General features: G+C 42.4%; 1 protein-coding gene across 6 annotated transcripts in view; it reads right to left on the bottom strand.

Annotated features, from left to right (window-relative positions):
- Positions 1-440: 440 nt before the first annotated feature.
- PCYT1B (phosphate cytidylyltransferase 1B, choline) overlaps positions 441-20,706 on the bottom strand; it is a 51,849-nt gene continuing 31,583 nt past the window's right edge. For 4 of the 6 annotated variants that reach the window (XM_026103409.2, XM_064498162.1, XM_064498164.1 and 1 more), the window contains 7 exons: positions 19,642-19,758; positions 16,275-16,426; positions 15,285-15,363; positions 14,260-14,349; positions 11,525-11,667; positions 8,622-8,810; positions 441-3,364 (listed from right to left, as the gene is read on the bottom strand). In XM_026103409.2, coding sequence (XP_025959194.2) covers positions 3,152-3,364; positions 8,622-8,810; positions 11,525-11,667; positions 14,260-14,349; positions 15,285-15,363; positions 16,275-16,426; positions 19,642-19,758 — 983 coding nt within the window. In that variant the 3' untranslated portion in view covers positions 441-3,151. The remainder of the gene's footprint in view (positions 3,365-8,621; positions 8,811-11,524; positions 11,668-14,259; positions 14,350-15,284; positions 15,364-16,274; positions 16,427-19,641; positions 19,759-20,706) is intronic. The other 2 variants (XM_026103410.2, XM_064498170.1) reach the window with 1 other exon arrangement.

The following is a 20,706-nucleotide window of genomic DNA, read 5'->3' as shown; positions in this document are numbered from 1 at the left end:
TTGGCAGCATTTCTCCATCTTTACTTTGCAGCCAGAAGAGAGTGAGTGAAGCCCAGGAGAGAGGTGATGCAGTCAGAGCACAGAGAAGAATTAGTACCTCGAGCAGCAGGATCTGGGGCGAGTTGGAGAGGCTGCTCAGGTGGTGTTGGTGAGGGCCTGAAGCGCTGGGTGCAGAGGACGGGGATAACAAGCACTGTGCTATCAATGGGGGCTATACTGGGGCTTGTATTTGGGTAGTCTTGTAATTATGAGCCCAAAGGTGCTATAAAATGAAGGTGAGAGGCAGCAATGTCTGTTGTACACCGTTTATTTTTCATATGGAGTTTGGCCGATAAACAGGACTAAATTAAAGCAACATTCATGAAAAATAAAACCCAAACATGACTCAGAAGTGCAAAATTGCCATCCATACGTCCAGAGACAATGAGGTTCTGGTTTGCTGGAGATAGCGCATGGATATTGGTGTCTGTACCAGCAGGGCAAAGGCTTCAGCTTACTGATATCCTAAATGCAAAAAAGATGTCTGGTACAGTAATATGGCTTTGTCACGGGGTGGCCACCTGTGACTCTCTGAGAAACAGCTTCAGTTAAAAAGAGGTCATTTTGGTGAGTTTTTCTCCAGTTCCTATTTACAAGTCATGGATGCTGTCTTCTGCTCAAACCATTAAACAAGGGCTGCTGAACAGTAAGCACTGTGAAATTAAAACAAAGACATAACTGTAAAACCCAGTAACAACAAAACCCTGCCCGCCTCTGTTATGTTTGGACATGGCTCGTTGTATAAACAGCACCAGTAGAGAGCAGACTGTTCCCACGGTGGAGGAGTGGTTTGTGATGGGAAGACTCAGACTTGCAAAGATCAGAAAAACTAACAAGTGCATCCCAGATATGAAATTACAGTAACAGGTTGCCTAAGGCTAAGGAAGGTCTTAATTGCATCATCCCACTGGCTGTGGCCCTCCTCTTGCACTTTGTAGTAAAAGTAGCAGTTCACCCTATTCCCTGCTATCTGTCTTTTACAGCTGTGTGAAGAAAGAATTAGTTTGGTCTCCAGAAAACAAATTATGCCATGAGAAATGATTTCCTCAGTCTTGTGATGTCCAGCAAAAAGAAGAGAGTCCAGCAAAGTTTTCTTGAAGAGAAATTGCTTACTCCGGAGGGAGGGATAAAAGTTGTTGGGAATGAGCGGGGCTGCTTTGGTGCCTGGCTGTGAGGGTCTGTAACTTTCCCACTGGAGAAGGTATTTGAAATGGAGTGTGTAAAGCACAAGGGCCTTGGCAAAGGAAAGGAAGTAGCCTGGGAGGGACAGCTGCCAGTAGAGTTACTACTGCAACGCGTGCTCAGGAGCTCAGGGTCTCATTTGACTGGTTTTTAATTCCAGAATGAACTGCAGCAAGCTCGCTGCCACCTCCTGCCAGAAGCTTTCCCAGCCCACCTTCCTCCAGTGCTTTGTGCACTGCTTGTGCAGGAGACAAGCAGTGTGGAGACTGGTGGCGTCTGCAGCACGTTGTGTGCTGTGATGAGTTTGCCGCTCCAGGGAGCGGTGGTGCAGCGGGGGCCGCGCTGCTGTGCCCCCTTGCACGGGCAGCTTGTGGCCTGAGCTGTGCAGCTGCCCAGGCACAGGCAGCCGTGGCCCCCTTGGCCTGTTGGCTGGGCACCATGGCCGATGGCAGGCTGGGGAGCCTTGACGGTGCCAGTGCACCAAGGCAAGAGCAGGAGCACAAATCACAGCGTTGCATTGCAGCCCTCCTTGGGGCAGATGTTTAGCATGGCTTTTCGAGCTGCAGGACAGGGCAGGGAGTGCCTCCCTGCTCGTAAATCGCTAACTCTAGAGCCACCTTGCCAGGTGCTAACTGAGGGGTCAAATGGTGGAGCCAGGTTACTGCCAAGCTGGAAGAAGGTCAGTTTGTATGTTAATGCGTCAAGGGGAGGGGAAAGCTTCATTAGTGCTAAAGTTTCTGTGGTTCTGCTTGGCAAAAGGGTGTCACACGGCAGGAGAAAGAAAATCCCTGTGCCTAATCCTACTGAAAAATGTTTCCTTCCCTCCCCCCACCCCAACCTTTTCTTCATGTTAGGATAGAACAACAGCCCCAGGACCCGAAACAGGGGGAGGGTGTCTATCAATATGCTTTTAGAGTTTTGTCAGAAATTTAACCTGATTAGTAGAACGGGAGAGGGCAGAAGCACTGTTGTGCTCATGGTTTGGTGATAATGTATCTGGTTGTGGTGGGGTTTCCTAGAAGTCTGTTCTTAGGCTGTGAGATCCCATGTATGTTTTTAGAATTGACCAGTAAAAGTTGCCAAAGTCTTCAAAATAAGTATTTTTCCCAACAAGAAATTCCAACTTTCTTTCCTTTACTTTGCTGCCTCCAAAACACAACAGCAGAGAGCAAAACAGAAGTTATTGGGTAGCTGTTCAGGCACTAGGAACATGGAGATTTGATAAAGCAAAGGAGATTCACACAGCCTGAATCTTTACACCTCCTGTATAGAGGCTTGGTCAACAAGCAACATTGAACAGCTTGACTATATTCAATGAATTTCCATTATCCCAACTAGACAGCTCTCCACTTCACTGCTGTGCTTTGGGTCTGGGGCAGATTTAGTTCGAAAAGAAAATTTTACTTCCTGTGCCTGAAGATTTTTTTGCTGCTGTGATGTCATTCCTTCATGTGCTAGAAGAGCTCAAGGCTAGCAGGGTCCAGATACAACTACACCTTCTCTTTCCACGGGCTGCGGCTGTTGCTTGCTTGTGTGCTGGGTCAGGAATAAGGGCTGGCATTGCTTCTCTGACCAGCCATCCTCAGTGCAAAATCCCCTGCCGATCCAGCCTGGCCCACGGTAGCAGTAAGCAGTGACACACAGACAGGACTTGCACAAAGGTTTTATGTTTTTCAGCCAGCCACCTGGTACCATGTCTGGCAAGTGCTGCTGGCAAGGCATCCAGCCACCACAAGGAAGCAGGGATGGGATAAGCTCTTCCTGAGATCTTGTCCCTTGCTGTGCTCCGATCTGTTTGTGACAACTTCTCCCAGAGCATGTTCCTGGCTGTCAGAGATACCCCAGATTTTCCTCGCACCTCTCCTCCCCATCCAGTGGTTGAGTTTGTAGCTTGTTCTTCTGTCCCATGGTTAAAAAATATATTCTCATTTTACTTTTCATCTTCGTCTCCCTCGCTCATGCTGCTGAGGGAGGCAGAGGCAGCTTTTGGAGAGGAGGGAGGTGAGGCTTTATTGAAGAGCCAAGGAAAGGGTGGAGATGGAGAACGGGATGGAGAGCGGCCTCGCGTAGGGCTGCTGGTTGGGCTCTGTCTTGGAGAGAAAGCCTGGAGCATTCGACCACTTCGTTCCTGGAACATCTGCTTCTGCAAAAGCAAAGGGAAAAGATGTTCTTTGAGTAACATGTTGAGATGGAGGAAGGCATGCCTGCGGGCAAACGGGCTGCTCTGTGTGCTGCTTCTCTCACCTGGGGGAGAATGGGGGAGCAGAGGCTGAGCTTCTGCTCTGACACACAGTCAAGGATCATGGTACCCCGCTTGCCGTCCTGTCATCCCAGACTTCAACTTAGCCTCTTATACTCAGCTTGTAATTAGTTGTTTTTAACATTATGGGTTTTTTGTCTTAGGGCACCCACAGTACGAAAAAAGTGTGTATTGTCCTCAGTCAACTAGAGAGAACTTCCTCTGGCTGTTTTTAGACTTGAAGCTCAGACTGTGTCTCCTAAAGCTAGTTCTCTGTCTAAACTCCAAATGCTCCTTGTTCCCAGGATCTTTTCCTCTCAGTGTGCTGGGATGGACCAGTCGTCTCCTGTTGCATTTCCTGGCTAGTGCAGACTTTTGTCCCCATCCATCCTCGAGGGAAGGTGATAGCCCAGCGCCTGCCCCTTCCCCAGCTACCTGGAGCACACATGCTCCAAAACCTTAACGGGGGCAGGAGGGGAAGGAATGTCAAAATTCAGATGTCTTTGTTAAAAGAGAAACAAGTGTGAAGCTGTATATTCTGCTTTGGGTTTTATTGTCATTTGCTTTGTAAGGCTCAGCAGGGATCTGTCGGAACAGGTGGGGTGGAAGGGACTGCCCTTTCAACCAAGTGGTCTGCCACACATCAGTGCCTTATGTGGCCTTGCAGTTAGGCTATGGGACTGGGTTACAGGCGATCTGGCTTCTACTGCACAGCTGCTGTAGGCTTCATGTTGAAAGTGCAAAATCTGGGTACCTCATTTCTCCTCCTGGAAATGGGGAACAAGAACTCTTAACCTTGCTTCAAATATTAAGAGGATCAAAGGAGAGGCCCAGCTCAAAGAGAAGAGCCAGCGCCCAGGCAAAGTTTCCTTGCCATTTGGGTCTGTGAGCAAAACAGTCCTGCAGAATATGTTCTGGGCTTGCCTCTTTGGGCAGCAGAAATCCATTTTCTCAGCTTGTTTTCATCCTGTTCCTCCTCCCCTTCCCCTCTGCAATGACTCTGTCCTGTGATGACCTTTCTCCCTCCCATGAAGCATGTGGCTGTCCATCTTGTCCCCCCACCTTTGAAACTCAGTAGGAAATTACATTTCCTGCAAGAGGGAGGGGGCAAATGCTAGGGTTTTTTTCATCACATTTCTGGTTTTTGCTAATCCAGGGGGTTAAAGATCAAGCATAAGTAACAAACTTGGCTGTAACTAGGTGAGCTCCCTCACCCAATTTACATATGTATTGTGCTGGCCTTTATCAACTTACTCTTAGAGCCTGGATTTCACTGCAGTGCAGAATGACAGAACAGTTCCTGCCTAGAGACAAACTTAGCAATGCTCCCATGCATAAAAACCCTCAGCATGTAACCTGCCTCTGCACTACTGCTAGGTCCAAAATAGTTAATACTTCCTAAATCTCGACAGTTAGCAGATGGTGGTTGCTCCTGACAAATGTTGCCAGCCTGCCACAGAAAAGAAGTGCTCAGATAGGGATGGGCTCATGCTGGCAAGAGCTGTGAGAATGGCATCAGAGCTCGCAAAGCCCTGGAGCCTGTTGAAATTCCATGGCAGAAATGCAGCATTTCCGTTTAGACCAAAGCCATTGATGTTTTTGTTAGTTTTTGATGTAGTCTGTTTCACTCTCTTACTGAAAGTAACTGTCGGCAAAAAGGGCGTTTGACATGATTTTTTTTTTCCCAGACAAGCAAAACATTTTGACTCCCTCTTGCGCCTGGCCCTGAGACTTTATTGACCAGTTCAAAAAGCTCAATAATGTTACAATGCTTCGGGTATTGGTGTTGGGGGAAGATTCAGGTGGCCTGGCCTGGCCAGTTGCTGCCCCATCCTTCTTGCTCTGAGCATCCCCCTTGGCAGCTGGCACTTGATCGTCCCTTGGGCCAGACGGGCTTGAGTGCAGAGAGTCCCACTTTCCTCTAAGGCAGTCAGTGGGGCTGTGGGACAGCTGCCTTCTGGTCCCTGCTTCAGCAAAGCTTTCACTGCTTGAACAGGTGGAAGAGGGAGTGTGCTCGCACTGTTGGCTCTGTCCAGGCAGTCCATGTTGCCTCCTGAGTCCTTGATTGTGCTTTAGCCACCAGATTGCTGGCTAAAACCAGAAGTTGTTGCAGGAGGAGGATGGTGGTGGTGAAATTCATCTAACTTCGGACTAATTATTTTCTCCTCCAGCTGTGCTCTAGCAAGGTCGGTAAGTTATACCTGTGCAGCTTCACAAGCAAGTTGTTCTGGGGTGGGAGGGACACTGGGTGCCGAATAAATAATGTTAATAGATCACTTGAAATACAGGAGGGTTAGATGAGGTTGGCTGTGTTTTGGACCATTAGCAGAGACAGCAAAAGAATTTTAAAGCCTTGAATCAAGCAAGTTCAGATACATCCCAACAGTTTAGGGAGACAATACTTTGCACTTGGCAAACTTACTACTGGACAAAATATATTCTGCCTGTTTCTGAATTTTGTGGCTCATTATTGAATTCACACTATTTAGAATGGGATCTATGTACATGCACATATCCAGCTACATGAGGCCAGTCAAAAGAAAATGTACTGCCTACATGTTGATACTCCCACGCCTTACAAAACAGGCGACAACTGGACTGCTGCTTTCCAGCTGCTGATTCTTCCACAGACTTCCAAGGTTGTGCTCAGGCCTAGGCTGCGGAGGTACGGTGTGGCCGAAGCGCCAGCCCTGGATGCAAGTCACAACCTGTAAGTGAGATTCATCCGAGCCACTGTGGATGTCTGTTTCCTGGTGTGGCCATCCTCAGCTCCCTCTCTGAATGTAATAGAGGGAAACTGACCCTTCAAAGGGACTGGTCAGGGACGGAAATGCATCTGTCTGCTTGTAAATGTCTGAAATTAGGTAGAATTAACCCCACTGTTTCTCACTTCCATGGAGCTACGTGTCTGTCTGAGGGCTTTGTGCCAGCCTGCACTGTGTGATACTCTCTCAAACCAGAATAAAAGTTTCGTGCCATGTTGTTGTTGTTTCTGACACCTCTGTGATTCTCTTTCAAAGAAAATAGTACAGACAATTGTACAGGTGGGCAAAATTACAAATGAATTATGTACATCTTGTCAGTTTGAAAACTGACATTCTAATCTTTTTCAGAAACCGATATTTTTTTGTGGGTTACACGGCCCTTACTTTGCTTTTAGAAAATTGATGCTAGCATAAAGTGTATTATAATAACTATTTGTGAAATAATAATAGCAATTAGTGGATGCAAATTACTGATCTAGGAATCTAACATGCCCATAATGATTCCTGTACTTTTAATGTCAACATTAAAAGCAACATCTAACTAACAGTGATATGGTAAATTAACATTAATAACAGTTTTGACACTAATAGCAAGTTATCGTTATTTGGAAAAAAAAAAATACTTTCCTGTTCCCAGGCTCAAACAGATTTAAAAAAAAAAGAAAAAACCCACAGTGCTGCAGCTGATGGTCGCTGAAGCTTTTTCTACAACAACGCAAGGAGATTTGTCTCTTCACTGGACACTTTTGGACATTCTCCTAGCAAACATCTCTGTGATTGCATCAGGTTTCCTACACTAGCTGGGACACTAAATCAGAGAGTAAAACAGGAGGCTTCTCCTTCCTCCACAAAGATCTGTGCAGAGCAGTTTTTCTGTAATAAACTGAGTTCCATAGAAAAGCAGAGGGTTCTTTTAAAATGTCATCAGTATGCAGTTTGAGTAGGTAGAGGAGAGGAATGAGATCAAGGCTTTGAAACTGTGTCTTTGCACAGCTAAACTCATCCAACCTCCTATGGATTTCACATGATCCATTAGCTTTATTAATACAGCACCTATGCCTACAGGATCATCTCCGCATTGGGAACACTTTGCTTGCAAAGCTATTTGGGAATAACTTATTGGCAAAGCACTCCTGTGGATGTGGTCTGTGCAGGCAAACCTGGACTTCTTCATCAGAATCTTTACTGTTGTCCCTTCCCCAAGGAAAATAATACATTGCTACAAAAGAGCAATTTGCTAATGAAACTAGATATCTACATAACTGTGACAGGCATTGTTTAGAGAGCACTTCTCCTTGCATGGGCCAGATACAGCTGTAAGGAGATTAAAAAGATGCAGTTGCTGTTCTGAGGCCTTCATGGCTAAAGTTATTTAGGTATTTCTCAGTTGAGTAGTAATCAACAGGGCAAATGACTGACTGAAAGGACTGATGTCCAACAGGAAGGTCTAAGTTCTGTTTCAAACAACTGATAGCTTCTACATTCACCTTAAGCTTTGCTACTGACTTCACCACAGCAAAGGGAAGTGCTGCAGGAAAACAAAACTTCCCAAGGACTGCTTTGTGATATAGTGCTCAGAAGTGAAAGATGGGGACCAGGACACTTCTGGGACTCCCTGCATCATTGCCAACTTGCCACCAACTCATTGCATGATTTTGGTTTGCTCAGGTAAAGCCTTGGCGTTTCTCCCCAAGCTTATAATGTTATAAACTCCCAACTGCCTTTCCAATGCATCTGGATATCTTTGGCAGATTGGCTCTGTGGAGCCACGCCAATCAGAAGAGAGCTACAGAGGTGCTTCAGTTTTACAGTTTTACCTGAGACTTTTCTGCAGGCAATTAGATGAGCTTGGTTACTATACATGTAAAATCATTTTTCAGAACTTTAAACCAGTATTTTTTAAAGTTAGAAAACTGTCGTCTTCTGTTTTTGAGTACAGAGAATGGAGAGAAGTAAACAGTTAAAAAGCTTTTCCAATGTCCCTGTTTCCCTTACCACCTCCAGTGCATAATTGCTCCCTGATATGTGTGTGTGTGTGGTCCTGTTTAATGCTGAAAGGGAGACTAGACCTGTATTCACCTGTTTGGTAGTGTGTTGCTGTGATGCAGTACCACTGAATGCAGTAATAAATCACAACTAACTTCACCCCAGAACATCACACTGGCAAATATTTCTGCAAACATAAAAGTCAGAAATTGTCCCAAAGAAGCAACAGAAGTGGCAAATCCTTTCACTGCAGTTTTGGCATGCATTACTGGACTGAGCAAGTAGGTTTGATATTATCCTACTGTGCTGGCTTTCAAAACAAAGACTGCAGCAAAAGAATCTGCTCTTGATCTGTGTTACAGAGCATAAATAAAAAACACTCAGATATCCCGAGATGGCAAAATACCTACCCAAGCTCCATCTGGTCCAAACAGCTCTAAAAAGTTGCCAATAAATTCCCTGGACTTTTCTTCCCATTTCTGAATGAGGTCATGGCTCTTCTCTTCCACTTTGTTAACAAATTCTTTTGATTTTTCCTCTACGTTCTTGACTTTTTCTTTCATTTTGTCCACTTGGTTTTGAAAGCGGTATTTCTTCTCCTGTTTTAAAGTGTGGACAGAGAGATTATTATATAAGGACTCAGCAATAATTAGCCACTGAAAGTAGGGAAGAAGAGAAAAAAAATATATTAATGTTAAAACTATGACCCTAGTTAAATATTCTCACATCATATTTGAAAACAAACATTTAATATTTATGTGTTATGAAATGCAAATAAGTACATGTTGAAAAACTAATACTGTGCTCATCATTTATTATGTTTCATCCACTACCAGAATCTTTCCACATTTTCAAACTGGATTGATTTTAAAAATTAAATGAATCTTGTTATGATACAAATGAGGAATTAACAGCTCAAACTTAGTAGTACGCAAAAGGCAAAATTCCTTGTGTTTCCTTACAAATGCATCCCAGTGCTGACTCGCCATCACAGATGTTAACTTGGTCCAAAGTGCCTCTTTGGACAGATTTCTGCATGGCAGAAGAAAACCTCTGGTCACCTACAACTCTGGATAATATGGGAGCCTCTGCCTGTAACAGAAAGATGTGCATAGGCCAGTCACTTGTGGCCAGCTAACTTAATAGAAAAGAGAGCAGACTCCTAATTGCTGAGTGATACAGAAAAACAGTGGAAAGAGAAGGTGCGGTTAGGGAGCTCCAGTCTGGCCAAGCTCAAAAAATACTTGAAGATGTAATGACCTCTGCAGAAGCACAGCTCACTGTCAGCTTTTAATTTTCTGTGATTTTCATTTAATTGACTCTTTAATTTACTTCTAAAACAAATGCTGTTTAGTTCCACTGTAGCAGCTTAATGTACTGAAGTAGGGCTTTGGATGAGAAATGTGCAACACAAACTTCTGCCTCAACAGATTTTGCTTCCTATGTGTTACTGCTTTCTTTTCACTCTTGTTACATCTACTGCTAAGAAAGAGTGTGGGGGGGGGGGTGTTATTCTAGCTCATGAACCTCTAGAAGAACTGATGAAAGCCCAGTTGTAGAATCTTTGTAATAAGAACATGCACAACTTGGCCTCTAAATCTCAGGTCATGTACATAAATTTTATGTTACATTTAAAAATTCATTGAATGCAATACTGAAAAAAATGCAGCCATGCAAGTACATATACCTCAATACTAGAGTATTCACAAGCCTGATGTATTGGCATGCTTCATTAGCAAATCTAGCCTGTCATTCTGGATTTGAGAACTATTGAAAATCAATTAGAGAAAAGCTTAAAATGCCCTCTCATTCTTACTCTCCAGAACATAAACACACTTCAGATTAGAAATTTAAAATATGCCCACAATGTTTTTCAGCAGATTATTTTCAATGCCAAATATTTCTTGGAATTAACACATCCATGTTATTCTAAAGGTGAAAAGGCAGCACTTCAAAGCAATAGCAGATGCAAGAGTTCAAAATGACACAGAGACATATCTCTGCAGGCCACAGGGCCAAGCAAAATCAATAAAATCTGAAGAAAACTCACCTACTTTGCATCTAATGGATAACCAAACCTCCCTTTAACTATTTAGGAAACCAGCTCTTTTCTGTGCTGATGCAATGCTGTTATTTACTTTGAAACACAAAAAAGCCTCTGGTGAAAAGCAGTAGTTCTGCATTTAGATTACTATAAGCTAAATAACCAGATGTCAGGAGGGACTTCAGAATACATCAGTGTCTTTGGCTGGGGGGAGCATAAGTTATGTAACAGTTTCTTAACCTCAGAGCAGATAAAGAATAAATTTGAGAACCCCAAAGGAAAGTTTGCATCCAGTGTGCCTTAATCTAATGGATGTTTACAATTGTGATCCCTATGGGTGGAATATTTACAGCAGGAAATTTTAAATATATCATAAGCACTAAGCTGTACTAAAGAGGTATAGAAAAGTGAAGAGAAGCACAATGAAATAAATATTTATGTCCTGTGTCATGTGATGTATCTGCCAGACCTTAAAATAAGAAACAGGTAAAGAAAATCCTCACAAAAATGACACAATTCAGTCTGTCATAAGGGATTTCCTGGCTCCCAAATGAGAGGAAAGTCCTCCTGTGATGGAACCCAATTACAAGGAACCTTTCAGTAATATGGGTTTTCCAGAGGCCTAACAGTTAAGACTTGAAACAAAAGATGGAGGAAAGTAGATTCATTTCTGCTAAGTATTTACTCCTTATTGGAGGGTAAGGTGCAGTTCTGTATATGAAAGCTGCTACCTTCCTTGAGCAATCCTTTTAAGTGGCACCCTTGCCCTACCTATCACACTACATATTGTGATTTCTAATCTCTTCAGCATCATTTAAACACTAGCCTAACACACTTCCTTGTGTTTTAAAGGGCTTTTTTTTAACATTTGTTTTGTTATTTTTATTTTGTTGGAGAAAGAGCTTGGATATCAAAATCTGTGCTGTCTTCTCACAACAGAAATAAAGTGTCAGTTCTTGGATCTGTGCTTGAGGGCACTAGGGCTGGAGGTTGGTTTCTTTCTTGACTCAGTCACTTGCAACTCAAGGAGAAACATGGAGCAGTAGCTTTGTTACAAACATCAAAGCGTAGGATGGAAACGAAGCTGCTAATTACTAGCACTAGTTAAAACAATCCTCAACTTACTAGTTTCTTTTAAACAAAATTTTTCCCAGCTCTGTCTCCTATTTTAAAATCAACAGGAGGAAGAGATGCTTTCTTAGCCTTTGCTTTAAGTTTGCACTCTTCAGACACACCCTTTCCAAAGCAAATGCAGATCAGTGTACTTACATTTATAAAACTAACATTCAGCTCTTTGGCGGTGTAACCTCGTTGGAGGTTGCGTCGGGCATAAACATCGTAATCCCGGACAATCCGTGTGATGATATCTGATGTTGAGATACCTTCAGTTCTCTGTGTTGGTACGAACATGCCTGAGCAAAGGGAGAAAAGAAAGCCAACTGAGAAAGCATGGCAGGACCAAGCTATGCAGCAGGTAGCTGAGAATGAACATCTACACAAAGATGCCTGACCAAAGAGAAGAGGCTTGAAATTCTGGCTGGCTTATTCCCGTTTTTTCTGATTGTTCCTGTGTGAGCTTAGAGAAGGCATAAAGTTGCTATACATTTCATTTTTCCCTCAGCCTGTAAAACAGCTAAAACTCGTCCACTTCACAGTGTCAGCTGTGATGTTAAAGTTATTAGCCAGAGTGGCAGGGGTTACTGAATCAGGAAGGCTTGACCTAACAATTGCTGACAATTCACTGAACAGTTCTGTCCATACACCTAGCCCTTATTTAATGTAATATATAGGGGTTTTTTTTCTGGCTCCCGCTCACTCTACTGAAAGGCCTTTTGCTTGTCTCCTGCGTATTTATGCTCTCCTCTCCATTGCTGTGTTGCACCCTCTTACAGGCCTCGTTCAGCTCAGCCAAACAAGACAACCTCTTGCGTTGGCCAAAGCCATGAAGCACCTTCAGGTAAAAGATGCATATTCTGCATTACAATAAATGGAAAACACCCAGGAAGTGCTGGCAGTTTGTAACAAGAAGATGAAGCACAGTGGTGATGTAATTAAACATGGCTTTACTGTGGGGGCGGAGGATATCACTTTCTACAGCCCCTGTTTTGAGTAGCTGAGGCTGTGTGAGTGTTATATAACCACTCTCCCTCCCTCAACAGATCAGCCCCTGATAAAACTAGCAATTTATTAATACTGCTTGTATTTCTTCAACACAGCTGTGGAATATGTTGCTTTTAATTGTTTCTCATCAAGACAGGATCACAGGAACTGTTAAAGCAAGTCACAAAGGCAGTAATAGCAGAGCGCTAGCACACCTTGTTTTAGTAGTTATTTAGGACTGCAAAAAATTACTATCACTTATACATAATTGCAACATTAAACTGCTGATGAGAGAGAGAGAGCTGTGAGATTAGACTGGAAATGGTTTTGCAAAAAAATAGTGCTTTGTCTTAAAAGGGTGCTATAGCTACTGACAAATTAATCTTCATGCATTCCCCTGAAGTAGGCAGGCATTGCTAGCCAATCTTACAGGGTTAGAAAGAGGTCTGGAGAAGGAATCAAGCAGCTTAGCAGCCTCCTGTGAGTGAATGATATGTGAAATCTTTTTTTTCTTTATTATCTCTAATTAATACTCTGCTAATTAATACTCTGCTAAAAAATAGATTATTTTAATCATGAGCAGAGAGGCTTCCCTGCTCATGCTTTTCAGGCTTGCAGCAGTCATTCAAGAAACTATTTTGGGAAGCACTAAAACCCCCTTTAAGCCAGAAGCCTTTACAGATAGCAGCTACAAGACTCCATGAATTCTCAGCCCTTGCTGAGCCAAATACCGAATTTGTTTCAAGTAAATGTACAAAACCATGTATCGATGACTAATCATAATGTCCTGATTTTGCTTTCATTTGCCTCATGTCCTGGACTGATCTATGTTTTCAAAAGTGAATTGTTTACAGATGTGCAGAGGTTCAGTTAGCCGACCATTACCCAGCTCACTGTGGTCCATGTATGTCCCAGCCTTTGAAAATAGGGAAAAATGGTAGCCCATGACCAACCTACAGAATGAGCTCCAGAGTTCCCCTTTGCTTGTCTGCTCCCCAACAGCCCTATGTGGAAAAATGAAAAGGGGAGTACTATAACTAAGAAAAGAGAGAAATGTGCACAAATGCATCCACAGCATTGGTCTATTTTAAACAAAATACCCTAGGAGAAAGTGGAAATTCATTGCAGTCATAACCCGGTTCTAGATCGTTAGGAGTACTACATCACTAGATCTCAAAACTTTTCACAAATTAGGTAAGTAACATTATCCTTATTTTAGACATAACAAAACTCAGTGGTACCAAATTGAAATCACTTCTTCAGTATCACTCAGTGAAGTAGACAGCGCACACAATGCAAGCTCCTGAAGTTATAAACCTATACTCTACTGCCTGCAGGGACTCCATACCATTCCTTTTCCCCCACAAAATGCATCTTATTGCATCCCATCTTATTGAAAGGATGAAACTGTAATTCCAGTTTAAAAGAAGTCTAGCTACAGAGAGCAGATTAGTAGGAAATTGGAGAAACTGCAGATGCAGCACTGATTCCAGCTGGAGGTAATTGTTGCTTAAAAATGTGAAAACTGCTTGTTTGCAACCAAATGCACCTGTGAAAGAGAGAACTGAGTTTATGATTTATAGTATCTGGGCTGAAATGTGCTAGAAATGCAGCAAGCCTTTATCCTGCTAATCCCTGCTTTTAAAGGCAACCAAGCTTGTGTGACTGTAAGTAAGAAGCAAAATTTGAATTTCTTGTCAGGATGCATGCATGGTGTACCCGTGCCTAAAAACAGCAGAGGAGGATATGCCAGGTCTGGGCACTCTCCAGCTCAGTCTGATAATGATACAGTGACACCAGTGAGCCTGTTGGGCTGTACTGTGTATTCAGCACCTTATTGAAGTAAGGCAAAATAGCTCCCTGCCAGCACGTACTGTGTATGTCCCTCAATGACCCATCCTTACCAGAGGTATGTTTGTTCCATTGCCTAGGAAAGTACGCTCTCTCTGGCTCTGAAACTGTAGAACAGTGGTGCCCAAAGGAGAGTTGTGAGTCTGGTCCCACAGTGAGGTTTGCAAGTGGAAAAAGATCAAGAAATACTACTGTAAAAAGCTTATTCTTTTGGCTCAGGTCAATATCTGGTCTACAGTTGTCACCATACAGCTTGAGAATGTCACTTCACACTACAGATTACCATCAGGCAGATTTTCTCTGGAATATTTTTTAAACCTCCAATATACACATTTATGTAGACCAAGAAGAAGATAGACTCTCCAGTGGTCAAAGCAGCACCTCCAGGGAGCAGTAGAAGAAAGGTTTGACCACTTCCTCCTCCTGCACTGTTCATTGTGTTAGGGCAGCTGCTTCTGGCAAACAATAGCTTAAGTTGTTCTCTTTGGCTTTAATTCAGCATCCATGAATGGAAGAGAGATAGACTCCTGACAATTTCTGCATGTTCATGTTCAATGTAATTTGGTAACAAACCAAGCAGCTAAACAGTTGTGACATTAATTTCTCTCACACTGGTTTAAATCCTCTGCCAGTGTGGTGAAAAGCAGCCTCAGAGTAAACCAGAAGTGGATTCTGATGACTCCTGAAAGCTGACTGTGTGCTTTCCCCCATAGAGAATTGTTGCATGTTCAAGGAGCAGTCAGTCTGTGGTTACCAATAAACTACCAAAGTTTGCTGGGCTGCTGTAGGTACTGAACTAAATTTCATTGTTTCAGACCTGTTGGTGGAGCACCCTGATGTTGCTAAAAAAAAAACAGAAGGGACTCATGACATATTTGAATGGTTTTATGAGGGTTGTGGTAGGAATTCAGCCAAAGATATCCTTTGTGGTTTTACAAAGAGAATCCTTCTGCTGAAGTCAGCGATAACTACCATTAGGGTAGAGAATGTGACATTATCTCTATTGCTTCTCTCCTGGCAGTTGCGATCAAGAAGCAATAACAGAGTTCAAGGTGCTGAAATGTAAAGTTGCCCTTACCTGCCTCCTTTATATGTTTGTATACATCATCCGAGCCAGCGGAGGAGTATGGGATATCATCATGAGCTACAAAGTCAATCTGCAAGTGAACAGAAGAATCACATGCCACCATCACTAAATTCTGTTTCAGCAGGGGTTGTTTTGGAGGATCCTATCTTCCCCTGACTGCAGCTGACTTGCTTTTGCATTCTCATCCTAAAATACTGCACCTGATTTAGGCCTACAACCACTATGCTCTACAGTCCATTTGAAAGAATGGAAAGCTTGTGTCCAGAAGCATTGATGTTAACACATTGTGCTGGCTGTCTCTGGGTGATATTCTATAGAAAATCTAAGACACCTGTTTCTGCTTTTATTGCTACTGGAAGAGCTCTTAAGTCAAGTGGCAAAGACCCAACTTCAAAAACTGTAGAGGCAGGATTATTGATTCTGCCTCCTTAGGTCTGTGTATATATACAAGTGTACTGTCTTGCTGTACATTCGTCACATGGTGATGTGGACACTAAAATAAATTCTAGTTTATTACACCTTTGTTAAGATTGTTATATATTTAAAGACAGTCAATAGCATGTAAGAATAGTTATATACATTTCAGCTGCTGCCATTTTTATCTACTTCTGGCCAGTTCTTGCACCTGTTGAAATTAACAAGAAATATGCCTTTAATTCAGGACTTCAGTCATTACATTATAGCATTCCTGGTTCATGAGCTCCCTTCCTGCACTTGCAATTTATGGATAATTTTTCAGTGTTATTTTTCCATTCAAAAATTTTACTACAGAAATCATGCCAGCATACTGAGAAAAAAAGCAACAGAAATAGAACATCTTCTGACAAAGACTCAGGCAAGTGATGCAATATACCTAATTTCAGTGGATGGAAATAGCTGAACCAAATAATTTACTCCAGCTGATAGAACTTCACATGCTTGCTGTTTATTCTTAACCATCAGTCTACAGAGGGAAGGCAAGGGATCAAGGCAGGAATGTACCTTATGTTTTTCAAGGAACTCTGGTGTCAGTGTCCAGGGTGCATCTCTGATGACCTCATCTACATAGCGACAGTGTCTGAGGGCTTCATATCGTTCAGTTTCATTCATCACAGTGAAGCCTTTGAATTTATGAGTTAAATCATCACTGCAAACTAAAATAGGGAAGTGTCAACAAAACGGCTCTACATCTAGTACAATTAGCATGACCAACAGTTAGTTAATAAATTCTTGATAATTCCATTAAGCACTTAGTGCCATTTTTGGGTGCTCCAGGACATCTGAGAGATCTGCACAGGGTTAGCAGGTACAACCCTAGACCTAAGGGAGATCCCCCTGCTTTCTGGAGCTGCAGCTAAGAGCTCAAGTGAGATACTGTAGGACATCTCAAATGGTATATGCATATGGTAAGGGAACTGAATCCTACTGTAAGTGGAGATTTCATGGGCTTTGAAATTTCAGGGGTGAGGAAGAGTGTTTGAAAAATAAACAGAAGAGTGAACTGTCAGCAATCAAAAAGTGCTCCCAAACTTCATGTATCACAGAACGACTGAGGTGGGAAGACAGCTCTGGAGAATGTCTAGTCCAACCCCCTGCTCAGAACAGGGTCAGCTAGAGCAAGTTGCTCAGGGCTGTGTCCAGTTGGGTTTTGAATATCTCCAAGGATAGAGACTCCATAACCTCTCTGGGCAACCTGTGCCAGTGTTTGACCTCCCTCACAGTAAAAAAAGTTTTTTCGTATGTTTAGTAGAAATGATTAATTTGCCAGCACAGCTCTAAATCCCAGCAGACCAGTTTCTCACAAAATAAGCACTGATAAAAAACAAGTCATGACAAATTTTATAGAAATCTGTCTCTGAGTTGAGCTTTGAGTTCAGCAGATTTCATGGAAAGACAAGTAAGGCTTGTTCCACAATCAAACAGGAAATCACAGAAGGAAACCCAAGGAAAAAGACTGGGAGAAGCCATATGCTCTAGTGGAAAGTGCAAAGAGTTAAAAGTCCAGAAATCCTGCACCTTTAACTCTAGATGTGACAATGTTTTGTCACATTGCTTTTAAAATGACAGGAAGTATTGCCCATTGACTATAAAAGTTGGCTATTATCTTTCTACCCACATAATGTTCCATAAAGTACAGTGGCCTGTCCCCTTGTCTGTAACTCTGTCCAGCTACAATTGTCCTTCACCTCCCCGCATAGAATAATTCAATACTCTTTATAGCTGGGTTGACTGTGGTTGTCCTTCGTCACAGGTCAAGCCTGTGTGTGCCTTTGGATCTCACGTAGCAATGACACCTGGGCAAATAGTAAATGTACTTGACAAATTGTAAAGCCGACATTATTAGTCTTGCAGGGAAGTGTGATAGCAGCCCCACAGCTGATGCTGCTTTCTAATTTGAAAACATCAGCCTATCAGACAGGGCTCTGGTGAAGAGGTAGTCTTTTTGAGAGCTAAAATGGATGTTCTTGCTGTGATGGTCATTAAAGATCTTTAAAGTAGGTAAAAATGTAGGAGGGCTTAGCTCTGGAGTTTGTCTGAAATTCAAAGCTACATGTTAATATACATATGTACTTCAGCTGGAGCAGTGCTGCTCTCATCCTAGTATGTCATTTTGATGCCTGCTGACAAGAAATTTAATGGAGATCAAAGCATTTGCGGTAGAAAGATCCCTTCTGAGATTTTATTTATATTTACTTAAAGTCTCTATATCACTTTAAAGTTGAGCTCTCCTGGAAGAAAAGGTCTACCAAAATTATCAGCAAATAGTAATTTTTGCTCAAATTCTGTAGAAAAGTTTGATTTCATTTTTGATTACTGTTCATTCATGCACAGTGCAGACACACAATGTGTCTGTATTTCCTTTTGGCTCCGTCACCCTGCTCTAATGACTGATTTGGGAAGATATAAACATCTATTAAAAAAAATCTTAGCTCCAAATTATATTCTTTACAACAAGAAATAAAAGGGGTTGGGGGGGAGATGCACCCACAAAGGCACATGACACAAGTTGTATGTGGGTGTGAAAAGGTGTCCATTTTCTATACACGCTAAGGCACAGTGCATTGCTGGCGAAAGGTGCTGATGAGTGCTGACTGCTTTGTCCTTCACTCAGAAAATAAAGAGGAAAGTAGAGCTATACCATGAATTTCAAAGGAGTCAGGCCTTTGCCCCAGAGCTCCTTCCCTGATCTGTAACAACTAACCCCCACGCCTTTAAAAAGAAAAAGAAAACCTCCATAACTTTCATCTTTTAAACCTCACACCCTTGCAGTCCCACTTGCTTCTCCTGCAAGCTTTATCTGGCTTAACAAGAAAATAATATTGAGTCCTGAATGTTTCTTTAATAACAAAAGGTTGTCTCCTTTCCCTCCCAGGAAGCTCCACTTGTATTGCCATAATTCATTAATTTCAGGGTAAAACTGAAGACTGTGTTTATAAAAATGAGATTTTGCTTTTCCTGTATGTTGTGTCTTACTTTTTTTCCTTTTTTAACTGATTTGGGACAAAGATACAAAATAATGTATCTCATAAAGTGTCTGAACATTGCACTGACAGCCTCTTTAGCATCACTTTTGTAAGCATTTGAGCAGTAGAGTTTTGCTGTGAAATGTTAAAGAGAGGCACATCACAAACCCAAAGGCACAGGGAAACTGCAACTGAAATGCGTATCTATGAGGCCTCATGAGAGCAGTGCTTGCATAGCCAGCTAGGCAGGAGACTCAGACACTCTCAGGTGACTTGTCTGGCATATACCAACTGCTGAACATCTGTTAGCAAGCTGTACAGCAAAATAGAAGATATTCATGGAATAAACTGAAAAGAAAGTGTAACATACCTAGCAACAATTGTGAGCTGAAAAATATGTTCAAATGTTGATCTATGTTTGGGTGTCCAATGCTAACAGGTCAGATCCCTGTTGATGCTGAAGGCTGGGCCTGCACACATTGGTACTGACCTGGTGGCCAGGGAAAGTGGGCTGCATCTGGCTGGCAGTGTGGGGACTGAGGAGCCAGGAATAAATGAGTGGTTAATCTCATTCACTCATCTCCATCTTTGAACAATTTTGAAGGAATAAATGAAAAAGGTAAATTATTCATATGGAGCTATTCTAAGCTCAGAGTCATGCAGGCACCTGCTTAAACTAGAACGGGAATTGTACCTGTGCTGCTGAGGGCAGAATTTGACTTTTACTTTAATTGATGCAATTGTAAGATGTAATTCAAGGCAAATAGCCTACAGAAAGCCCACAGAGAGAAAGCAGCACTCAGAGTCATAGTGTATAAACAGCTGGGGGTGAGAGCACTGCAATAGCTCTCTGCTGCTGAAGTACAGAAGCAAAAATCCAGTGTAAAAAATAACTCTGATCTTACCTCCTACTAATAAGTAGCTATTTGGGAATAGAGTTTTGGCTTGCATAAGAGCTCTAGCATGGCCAGAATGGAAGAGGTCAAATATCCCATCTGCATACACTCTGACAGGTCTGTCAACTGTGGAGAAAGAAACACAACAGTGATTTTCCAGACCTAAAACAAGTTTCACGTAATTCTGCTAGACAGGTTTTTGTTCCCAGATAAGATGGTTGTGGAGTTTTTTCCCCAATTCAGATTTTCAAAATACACCATGGGTGAACTTGCAGTGCTTTATTCTGCTCATTACTTGTTCTTCTCTGTACTCACTGCTGTTTTCTCCCAGACTCAGCCTATATATTATCATCCATCATCCTTGTATTCTAATTTAGCAAAAATGTCATCCTCCTGTCTCATTCGGAGTTCTACCATATGTCTTGTTCTTTTCTCTCTGCCTTTCTAGTCAGTCCTGCCTTCTAGACTTTTTTTGAAATTTTTTCCTTGCTTTCTTCTCCCCTCTCACTTTTCCTTGCCTCTGCTCTGTGGCTTTCTTTTTCCCACAGCTTGCCACTGTAAAATGTCTTGCTTAGCTCTTCCACATAAACCTTTCACTTCCCATTTTTCATACTTCCCACAAGCTCTTCTCTTCTCTCTAATGATCCTATCATTTATTCTTCTCACTGTCCTGCTGCTATCACCCTTATACTTCTTTCTTTCTGTATGACATCTTCAGCAGTGGCTTTCTGATAGAAAAAAGGAGCTGCTTCACCAAATAACAGGCCTGACAGCTGTGCCACAGAGAAGTCACCTCCAAGCAAAAGGCTATCAATCAGAGATGAGAGCAACAGAGCTCCAGCCTCCATCAACTGTGCTTCGATGCTACAGAGAAAAGTCTTGGCTATCATGGCATCCATGGTCCACAGAAATATGGGGAAAATGTTCCTTGCAAAGCTGACTAGAAAACCGGGTCTTATCCCTATAAAACGGGTATATTTTAAGAGATTATTCTAAATATGTAAAATTAGTATATGAAGCTTTTTTTTTTAAAGGGTCTCTTAGAAATTAGCAGGGGGGAGGGGGCTCAAATAT

This window comes from Dromaius novaehollandiae, chromosome 1, assembly GCF_036370855.1.
Source record: "Dromaius novaehollandiae isolate bDroNov1 chromosome 1, bDroNov1.hap1, whole genome shotgun sequence".
NCBI lineage: Eukaryota > Metazoa > Chordata > Aves > Casuariiformes > Dromaiidae > Dromaius > Dromaius novaehollandiae.
This window is presented reverse-complemented; position numbering and strand designations above follow the sequence as displayed.